The sequence below is a fragment of the Kogia breviceps genome, chromosome 5 (assembly GCF_026419965.1).
Source record: "Kogia breviceps isolate mKogBre1 chromosome 5, mKogBre1 haplotype 1, whole genome shotgun sequence".
NCBI classification, from domain to species: domain Eukaryota; kingdom Metazoa; phylum Chordata; class Mammalia; order Artiodactyla; family Physeteridae; genus Kogia; species Kogia breviceps.
Window position 1 is genome coordinate 69,359,647 of NC_081314.1, and position 10,901 is coordinate 69,370,547.

General features: G+C 41.7%; 1 protein-coding gene across 1 annotated transcript; it reads right to left on the reverse strand.

The window, feature by feature from the left end:
* Positions 1-4,169: 4,169 nt before the first annotated feature.
* CRYGS (crystallin gamma S) lies at positions 4,170-9,797 on the reverse strand. Its single transcript, XM_059063778.2, has 3 exons — positions 9,777-9,797; positions 4,935-5,177; positions 4,170-4,537 (listed from the first exon to the last, which is right to left on the reverse strand). Exons 1-3 carry the CDS (start codon positions 9,795-9,797, stop codon positions 4,265-4,267), a joined length of 537 nt encoding a protein of 178 aa, XP_058919761.1. The 3' UTR covers positions 4,170-4,264.
* Between the last annotated feature and the right edge of the window lie 1,104 nt (positions 9,798-10,901).

The window sequence follows — 10,901 nt, forward strand, 5'->3', positions numbered from 1 at the left end:
GGTGTCAGTTGTAATCTCTCCTTTTTTATTTCTAATTATATTGATTTGAGTTCTCCCCCTTTTTTTATTGATGAGTCTGGCTAAAGGTTTATCAATTTTGTTTATCTTCTCAAAGAACCAGGTTTTAGTTTTATTGATCTTTGCTATTGTTTTCTTTGTTTCTATTTCATTTGTTTCTGCTCTGATCATTATGATTTCTTTCCTTCTACTAATTTTGGGTTTTATTTGTTCTTCTTTTTCTAGTTCCTTTAGGTATAAGATAAGGTTAGATTGTTTGAGATTTTTCTTGTTTCTTTTTTTTTTTTTTTTTCCAGTATGCGGGCCTCACACTGTTGTGGCCTCTCCCATTGCGGAGCGCAGGCTCCGGAAGCACAGGCTCAGTGGCCATGGCTCACGGGCCCAGCCGCTCCGCGGCACATGGGATCCTCCCGGACCAGGGCACGAACCCGTGTCCCCTGCATCGGCAGGCGGATTCTTAACACTGCGCCACCAGGGAAGCCCCTTTTCTTGTTTCTTGAGGTGAGCTTGAATTGCTATGAACTTTCTTCTTAGAACTGCTTTTGCTGCATCACATAGGTTTTATATCGCCATGTTTTCATTGTCATTTGTTTCTAGGTATTTTTGCTTTCCTCTTTGACTTCTTCAGTGACCTCTTGGTTATTTAGCAGCACACTGTTTAGCCTCCGTGTATTTGTGTTTTTTACTGTTTTTTTTTTTCCTGTAATTGATTTCTAACCTCATAGCTTTGTGGTTGGAAAAGATGCTTGATAAGATTTCAATTTTCTTAAATTTTCCAAGGTTTGATTTGTGACCCAAGATGTGATCTATTCTGGAGAACGTTCTGTGTGTGCTTGAGAAGAAAGTGTATTCTTCCACTTTCGGGTGGAATGTCCTAAAGATATCAATTAGGTCTATCTGGTCTATTGTGTCATTTAAAGCTTGTGTTTCGTTATATATTTTCTGTCTGGATGATCTGTCTATTGGTGTAAGCGGGGTGTTAATGTCCCCCACTATTATTGTGTTACTGTCAATTTCTCCTTTTATGGCTGTTAGCATTTGTCTTATGTATTGAGGTGCTCCTATGATGGGTGCATAAATATTTATAATTGTTATGTTTTCATCTTGGATTGATCCCTTGATCATTATGTAGTGTCCTTCCTTATCTCTTGTAACAGTCTTTATTTTAAAGTCTATTTTGTCTGATATGAGAATTGCTACTCCAGCTTTCTTTTGATTTCCATTTGCATGGAATATTTTATTCCATCCCCTCACTTTCATTCTGTATGTGTCCTTAGGTCTGAAGTGTGTTTCTTGTAGACAGCATATATAAGGGTCTTGTTTTTGTATCCATTCAGCTAGTCTGTGTTATTTGGTTGGAGCATTTAATCCATTTACATTCAAGATGCTTATCGATATGTATGTTCCTATTATGATTTCCTTAATTGATTTGGGCTTGTTTTTGTGGGTCTTTTTCTTCTCTTGTGTTTCCTGCTTAGAGAAGTTCCTTTAGCATTTGTTGTAAAGCTGGTTTGGTGGTGCTGAATTGTCTTAGCTTTTGTTTGTTTGTAAAGCTTTTGATTTCTCCATCGAACCTGAATGAGATCCTTGCTGGGTAGAATAATCTTGGTTGTAGGTTTTTCCCTTTCATCACTTTAAATATATCCTGCCACACCCTTCTGGCTTGCAGAGTTTCTGCTGAAAGATCAGCTGTTAACTTTATGGGGATTCCCTTGTGTTATTTGTTGCTTTTCCCTTGCTGCTTTTAATATTTTTTCTTTGTATTTAATTTTTGAGAGTTTGATTAATAAGTGTCTCAGCGTGTTTCTCTTTGGGTTTATCCTGTATGGGACTCTCTGCGCTTCCTGGACTTGATTGACTATTTCCTTTTCTGTGTTAGGGAAGTTTTCAACTATAATCTCTTCAAATATTTTCTCAGACCCTTTTTCTCTTCTTCTTCTGGGACCACTATAATTCGAATGTTGGTGCATTTAATGTTGTCCCAGAGGTCTCTGAGACTGTCCTCAAGTATTTTCATTCTTTTTTCTTTATTCTGCTCCCTGGCAGTTATTTCCACCATTTTATCTTCCAGCTCACTTATCCGTTCTTCTGCCTCAGTTATTCTGCCACTGATTCCTTCTAGAGTATTTAATTTCGGTTACTGTGTTGTTCATCAGTGTTTGTTTGCTCTTTAGTCCTTATCAAATGCTTCTTGTATTTTCTCCATTCTGTTTCTGAGATATTTGGATCATCTTTACTATCATTACTCTGAATTCTTATTCAGGTAGTTTGCCTATTTCATCTTCATTTATTTGGTCTTGTAGATTTTTACCTTGCTCCTTTGTCTGTAACATATTTTTTTGTCATTTCTTTCTTTTTTTTTTTTGATGAGTGGGGCTGTATTACTGTCTTACTGGTTGTTTGGCCTGAGGCATCCAGCACTGGAGTTTGCAGGCAGCTGGATAGAGACAGGTCTTGGTGCCGAGGCGAGGACCTCTGGGAGACCTCACTCTGATTAATATTCCCTGGAGTCTGAGGTTCTCTGTTAGTCCAGTGGTTTGGACTTGGAGCTCCCACCACAGGAGCTCGGGCCCAACCCTGCAAGCCACATGGCATGGCAAAAAATAAAAAAGAAAGAAAAAGAAAAAAAGGAGCAGTACAATAACAAAGAATAAAAAACATATAAAATTATAAAGATAAAAAATATATTAGGAAAAATAAAAATATAATTGAAACAACTGCAACAAGGTAGAATAAAACCACAACAGAAAAAAGAAAATAAAAGGGGGGGGGGCGAACAAGCCAAAAGGAGCAGAACAATAACAAAGTATAAAGAATAAAATTAGAAAAATAAAAGATTTATTAGAAAAAATCAAAATATAAGTGAATCAACAGCAATGAATCAACAAGGCAAAACAGAACCCCAATCTAAAAGAGGAAAAAAGAAAAAAAACCACCCTTGGCTATGGGGGTGGAGTTTAGACGGGGGTGGAACTTAGGCAGGGGTGGGGTTTAGTGTGGGGCCGGACCTAGGCAGGTGGGGCGGTGACATTTGAGCTGAGCGTAGGGCGGGGCCTAGGCTCAGGACCCTAGGCTCGCTGGAAAAGGCCTTGGGGGCACGGCCAAGGTGGGGCGGGGCCTCCACTCAGGACCTGCGCAGAAAGGGAGAGGCCGCACATGGAAAGGAGGGCCTCTGGAATGTGGAGTTTCGGAGTTTGGAGGTAGGTTGCTGAGTGAGGGTGTGTGGGTGGGGTTTAGGCCCAGCGCGTTGGAGGGGGACTCCGAGTGTAGAGGTGGGGCCCAGGGTGTGGGTGTGGGGTGGGGCTTGGGTCTGCACGGCAGGAGGGAGGCTCTGAGCACAGAGCATTAGGCCCAGGAGCCCAACAGGCTTCCTGGTGCCTAAGTGGACAGGGAAAGCACTGTCCCCGTACCCTTCCGTTCCTCCGTGCCCCTCTCCCACCGTCTCCCCCAGGGTCTCCCCCGTCCTGCTGGCCCCCTAACCGTGGGTGGGTCCCGCTGGGTTAGGAACTCCTCCCCTCCCCCAGACGCCCCTCAGGGGTGCCGGTCCCGGAAGTCCGGCCTTACCTTTGCTCCCTTTCCCTCCCTCCCACTCCCTCAGGACCCGCATGGCTGGAGGGGGCCTAGGTGGGCAGAGGATCAGGCCCGGGATCTCAACAGGTTCCTGGGGCCCCAAGTGGACAAGGGGAACCTGGCCACGCTCCCTTTTGATCCTCTGCCCTCCCAGTTGTCCCCCAATTTCCCCCATTGGGCGTGGGATCCTTTTCCCTCCCCTAGCCGCCCTTCTGGGTTGCCAGTTCCCTCCTGCCTCCACTACTCCTCCCCCCTCACTCTGCCCCACGTCCTACCCCGTTGCTGGGGGTTCCCCCCATCCCCTTCGGTGTCCATGGTCCCCCACTGGTGCCTGATAGGTGCCCTAGTTTGAGGAGACACGAATTCCGCATCCTCCTAGAACACCATTAATACAGACCTTAAGCAACAAGAACCACCACATGGCAGTACGATTTTCTAACCTTTTAATCCAGTCCCATTTCGTCTGGCACAAAGATATAACCTGAAGGATGAGTTGCTTTGTGTAACTGCCCGCTGTGGTGGGCACTACTTTACTGGTGCCTACAAGTGTTTAAGGAGAGGCATTATAGTAAACAGTGGAATGCATGCCAGTTGTTTTTATTTATGATGCGTATTTGGACGACAAGGCCAGCCAGCATTTGGCCCCAGGAAGAAGCTTATGGCTGCATCCATATCATCACTCCACAATGCGGCGGAAAGACTGGACAGCTGGGGAAGCTGCACCCCAGTCGATGGGCTTCCGGTACTCCTTCTTGTCCAGGAGGTACTGCCTGCCACGGTAGTTGGGCAGCTCGTAGAAGATCCACGCACCCTCCAGCACCTTACAGGAGTGGACCTCTCGGATGTGAAACTGCTCCATGATGGAAGGGCAATCTTCAGTGGTTTCATACATCTGACCATTAAAATCCCCTTTCTCAAAGATCTGAATCTTATACTGGCCTCCACTAGACTAAAAAAAACAAAGGGGGAAAAGAACAGCAAACATTAGCGAAATCAACAGCAGGCCAGGAACTCAGAGAACAGTGAGGTTTGGGACCCACCATCTTGAAAGTGAGATGATCTGAACACCCATCCCCACTGTGCACTGACTGAAACTTCTGATGTTCAATAAGAAAAACAATTCCTTAAAATATACAAGAGGTAGAGAAAGTACTATGGAAATAAGTCATGTAGTCTTGTGATGAACTGACCTAAGATTTCATTGAAGCCTCAGCAGCCAACAAGAAACAACCACCCATTAAGAGGTGGGAAAATCTTAAGAAAACTCGTTCACGTAAGAGCAGAATGGCGAGGGAGGGGGTAAGAGACAGAAAGAGAGAGAGCACGTGCATCCTCTGCAGACTCACCAGGTGAACAGCCCTGCAGGAGCTGAGGCGGTCATTGAGGCCCATCCAGTGCTGGTACTCAGAGTACTCGCCCCGGGGTAGGATGTACATGTACCCAGCAAAGTTGGGCCTTTCATACACAGCCCAGGTGCCTCCTTCCACTCTAATGGAGTTGCAGCGACTCAAGTACATGTGGAAATCCGCACAGTCGCAATCACTGTCATAGTGGCGGCCTTGAAAGTTTTTGTCTTCAAAGAAAGTAATCTGGAGCACAGGGCAAACAAAGTGGAAAAACTGAGGGGTTAAGTGGCTGTGTTCATAGAAAAATGAAAATTAAGAACATATTCCCCACTTTAGGAATTCCTTTCTCCTCCATTTTGAGGAGAAAATATCTAGCTCTACCATACCTCACATTTGTCTTCTGGCAGACAACTTTAGTTGTTAACAACAGGAATGAGCACTTTCTGAGGGCTTAAAATGAAGCAAAACAAAAGAATGCTCTACTGTAAGCCAGCATTTTCATACTCAAACTCATGGCTTCTTCCTCACTGTACATATGTAACAAATTTTCCACTTTTATATCTGTCTCTCCCACCGACACCTACCAGACTTCTTCCAAGGGCAAGGACCAAGCCTTATTTCATCTGTGGACCCCTATACCCTGCACTTGACAAACCCTCAACAAATGCTAGATGAAGATGACTGAGTTCCAAATACAGAAATCCATTCTAGGTGACAGGAAAGAGATATATAGAGAAAAAGAAAACACAGACCTTAGCTTTAGAGCTTATTTTAGATGGATATAGAACATACAGACATGAAAATGTATCATATGTTCTGTATTATTATTTTGTTGCCATACACACTAACAAAATGACAAGGCAAGGATCCTTTGCTTCAAACTCTTACCAAGTTGCCTCACAATCTTTGGGGTAAACCTCTGAAGCCTGTGATGGCACTAGGAAATATGCAGCCCTGAGAAACGGGAAATACTACGCCTGGGCTCTAGAGCTGCATCTCTACAATCAGCCCTACTATGTTAGTCAAGCCACCTCTCAGGGCTCCAGCTTCCCATCTGTCAAATGAAAGGACTGGACTAGATTCGAAGCCCTGGCTGTAAAATAAAACTTTTCTGTTTGAAACAGGCAACGGAGTTCCCAGAAAGTCCCAGGGATTCATGATGCAGTTTCTGAAAACCACTAGACCAAATGGACCACAGAGTCTGTCACTTCTTGTTCTGTAATTCCACATCCAAGATCAATGCCAGGTTATAATTTAAACAAATCACAGGTGTCATTGATTTGAGCAGTTAACTCCCTGATGGTGTGCCGCCACCTTGTGGCTATTTGCTTTATCGGTTTAGAAGGAGAAAAACCATGTCAGCCATTTCAGATGAAAGAAGCAGACAGAGCCAGTTAGAGTCTGGAGACGATTTTTGAGGAGCGGATCTTTCAGGCAAGGATTGAAGGATACGTAGGGGATTTTCCAGAGGCAGAGCAAAAAGGACAGCTCGTTTGATGGAATAAATGAGTGGAAGGACATGGGCCGCTATACGGACAAGTAGTTCATTAAGCCTGGTGCAGATTGAGCATGTGGTGAAGTGTTAGGAAATAAAGCCAGAAGTGACACAAGAGCCATGCTAGAATCCCTCTGGTGATGATGTGGGAAATGTAATGTAATGGTTTGTACCTAGAAATAGCTGATTGCTATGGGCGGAGGTGAGAGATGCTGAGGACCAACCAAAGGCAACCGCAATGTGAATGACGATGAGGACAGTCACAAGAAATGAGGATTCGGTGACTAATTAGATGCAGGGAATGAAGGAAGACACTAAAAATAATTCGCAGCTGGGCCTCATTCTTTTCTACGCAGGTGAGCCTTTCTACATAGCAACCTACTAATAGCTTTTCCTTCCACTGTAAACTTTCTCCTTCCTGCCCTTCCCATTTTTCTCAACTCTTCCCTTTCCTGTTCCCTAAAAGGCTCCTTACCCTTCCTGCCCCTAAATCATCTACTTCACCTCCTCTCTTCCCTTCCCACAGTCATCTCTATCTCTTCCCGCTCCCTTTCCCATTTTAGCACAGCACGATTTAGATACATGGTACAGGTGAGAAAACAAAATTGCAGCACCACTAGTTAAATCTGGGTAACATTAGCCACTGCAGAGGGTTTTTCTGAGGCTCCGATGGCACAGTGCCAATAGAGCAATTTTAATAGCTGCCTCATGATTTCCAATAAGCTTTTGCTTCAACTGTTACAGAGAAAGAAGTTAAATGACTTGCCTAAGGTCATTAGCTAGTTACAAGTTGGTTGCAGGCAAACCAGTGGACAGCAGTGCAGACTCCTGGTTAGTAATCTGTTGTTCATTTTATTTTACTTCATCTCCCTCTGTTGTCTTCCTACCTGCACAGCTAACTGTTCAAAATACACCATTTACTCTTAGCAATGGAACAAGACCAATGCTGAATCTCACAGGCTTTTCCCAAAACCTGTGTCAAGATCTTTAGGAAAATCAAGGTAAACTCTCTAAGAATGGATAGATTGTAAACTTAATTAAATTTACCTTTGGTTTTTGGCCAACTATTCACCAAAAAAGAGGCTCTGCAAGGGATATGCCATGGGAAATTAATATCATCTTTCTTCCTTCATTGTTTCTCACACTTACGACCCTCTGCACACTTACCTGACTGACTTCAGTATATGAAAAGTGGAAATATATATGATTTTTTCCTTGCTGTCCACCTTTCCAGCAGACCAGCCAACCATCCCAAGGTTGAAACAAAGCACTAGCATTGCCCCAGAACCATTACTGAGCTCCAGGGCCAAGCTCTTCTTTCAGGAGCAGACCTTCCAAGTTTCAGGGCCCAGAGAATGTTGCACCTTTACTCAATTTCCATTTGTAGAAGACCATGAAATCCACTTTACGGTCAGCTGAGAGGTTGGGACTCTTGGACAAAAAATTTTGTAGAGAAGGCTAAGAAATGTGCAGGAGATATTCCTAGAAGTTATTACAAAATTACTCTAATTGTCAAGTTAATTTTTGAAAAATAGCCTACTAATCCAGTGCAGCAGAGGGGAAAATGTCTTGACTATTCCACGAGTAACAAGAACAAACTTAGTAAAATGAATTGCTTTTGCCCAGCCCATAACTCCTCTGATTAAACTGCTAGCAAGACAATGAGAAAGCAAGAAGAAATAAAAAAGTAAATGATAAATTACTATTACTATCTCTTTTGGCTTAGCAAGCAAAAGTTTTTACTAAGTGAACAGACCAGCTACAAGAAATAAAAGAGTACATTATTCCTACACTGGAAATCATTGAAAGTGGGGCTGTTCCGTAACAACCTTCCCTCCAGACACGTGGATAGCCCTCTAAGGACTTCAGATGCTTTTTAGTGGGATTTTCATGGCATATTTTTCAAAAACCTCAGAGCACTAAAGACACTGTCTCATTGTTCTCCCCAAACCTTCTGGATGCAAATACGCCTATTCTATTTTCCAAATGGGAAAAAAAATCAGGCGCTCACCAGTTATGCAACAAGTTAACAGATGCCTCCTGAAAAAATGCAATGGAAAGTGCCTGACATTGCCTATGTAGTTTTTGTGCCAAGGTGGTTAGTATGAATCTAAACATGAGAAAACAATTAGACAAGTCCAGATGTCAGGACTTTTTATAAGACACCTGGGTTTGGACTTTGAAAAATGTCAATGTCTCACAACAACAAAAACTAAGGGGATTACTCTATGTTAAAGAGGCTAAAAAAAAGAGGCTAATGAAACTTGACAACCAAATGAAATTCATGACCCTTGACTGGATCCCACATCAGGGGAAAAGCCAGCCATGAAGCACATTTTTGGGAGCAACTGGAGGAAATGTGAATATAGTCTAAATATTAGGCATTATATTCTGATAAATTTGGGGGACCTGATAATGATATGATGTTTATACAGGGAATGCCCTTGATTTAAGGATATACATGCCTAAAAACTTAAGGCAAAAGTATAATGAAGTCTGCTATTTATTTCCAAATGGTTTAGTAAAAAGAGAAAGAGAGAGAGAGACACCAGATATGGCAAAATGTAAACAACTGGAGAATATAAGTAAGGAACATACAAGTATTCATGTACCATCTCTTACTTATTCTTTTAAGATTCAATGGGCTTGAACAATTTACACAGTAAAACATTAGGTGGAAAAATCAGGCACCAGAGGCTTTGCTTTAGACCTACAGTCAGTGAAGAATTAGAAAGAGAATGAAGGTATATTCCCTCATTCCCAAAGAGAATCAATTTCCAGTCCAACAATCGTGAATCACATATTTTAGAGGCAATTTTCCTAACCTAAGTAAGCAATTTTGGGCGGTAAAGGGGTGAGTAGCTGCTGAATGAAGGGGATTTATATGTATTGTAGGATTTAATTCACTTGATTGGTCCATCCGTTTTGGCCATTTAGAATATTAATGGTTGATGCTAAATTTCACAAGACAAATTTTTAATTGAATACTGAAAGTTTTCTACTCCACATAATCCTCTTATCTGCATGTCTTATTCCTGTGGAAATACAGAGATTAGTTGCTGGAAGGCAGAAATCATGACAATATTTACACATTACATACCTGTACAGTATTCAACATAGTAAGTATCACACATGAAGATAAACCCTTAATAAATTATTTGGTAATTCTATTAGAATAGAAAATAAAATAAGCATTCCTTAACCTTTTCTTCAATCAATCCCAGCCTTCTAACCACTATCATACTCACCTCCAGGTGAAGAAGCAAAAGCTTTTCTCCATGTTTCTTTCAATGTATTATTAGGTGAAAAAGTGGGTAGGCTAGAAGTCAGCATGACCATTTACTTACCTTGGTTCCAGCTTTAGACATTTTTGGTGCATAGATTGGTTTCCCCAGTGCTGAAATCCAGGAATAGCTACAGAGAGTTAGAGGCACAGAGACATTTATACTGGGTTGGTTTCAAATCAAACATTTGCTTAGTCAAGAGAATAGGATCCAAAAATTGAGTCAGTCATTTAGAGGCTATTGATGGTTTCTAGAAAAACAATCAGGATTATGAAATAAAGGAAAGCTTCAGTACCCTCTTTAATGCTTACCAAGCCTTGCTGCATTATAGACTTTGCTGACTCAAGACACCAAAACCCAGCCAAATTTTTCAAAATTAACAACAAAAAAGTTCCTCTTACTTGGGCAATTTGGTTTTCTAGCAAGCAGCCACCTTGAAATCCCCCATGTCTTTTTTTCTTCAAAAGAACTTGCAGGAGATGAGTCCAAAAAACCACCCTCTAATTCTGAACAGAAGTGAAACATGTTCCAAAGCAATAAAACTGACATGACAACTAAAGGCAATGCATGATCTTGTGTTTGGAAAAAAAGTCAACACAAGTGACATTTTGGGGATAATTAGAAAATTTGAATACAGTCTATATAATATTAGGTACTACTATTGTGCCATTGTTAAACTTCCTGAATTTAATCATATGTACTATGACTATGTAAGAGAATGTCTGATTTTAGCAAATACATGCTAATGTATTTAGGAGTTATGGTCCCAGATGTCTTCAACCTACCCTTAAATTGTTGAGCAAAAATAAAATAGTAACACTATATAGAGGGTTGGTAAAGTGAAAGTGGCAAAATGTTAACAATTGGTGAATCTGAACAAAAGGCATGTGGGAATTTACATTCCTGCCACTGTTCTTTAAGTGTGAAATCTTTTCAAAACACACACATACACCCAAAAGTTCCAGTCCACAAGAAAGGGTGCTACAATGTATAGCCCAAAGGACAGAAAGTTATGTGGAAATCCTGAATTTGCAAAGGTTTAGCTAAGCCCAACTTGCCACCTGCTAGGTGGCATTTCTCTGCCATATCATATTGGAACCTGTGTAGGGAACAGTTTTTGGTGCTTAATATACCTCTGATTTTAGGAATGAGATTACATCTTACTGAAACTCAAAGAAACAACAAATC

Bases quoted from the DNA above. Each gene is read 5' to 3' on its own strand.
- CRYGS (XM_059063778.2), bottom strand. From the start codon at position 9,797: ATGTCTAAAGCTGGAACCAAG. The intron at 5,178-9,776 runs GTAAGTAAATGG...CCTGTGCTCCAG, and splicing joins TGTCTAAAGCTGGAACCAAG to ATTACTTTCTTTGAAGACAA. The intron at 4,538-4,934 runs GTGAGTCTGCAG...TGTTTTTTTTAG, and splicing joins CCTGCAGGGCTGTTCACCTG to TCTAGTGGAGGCCAGTATAA.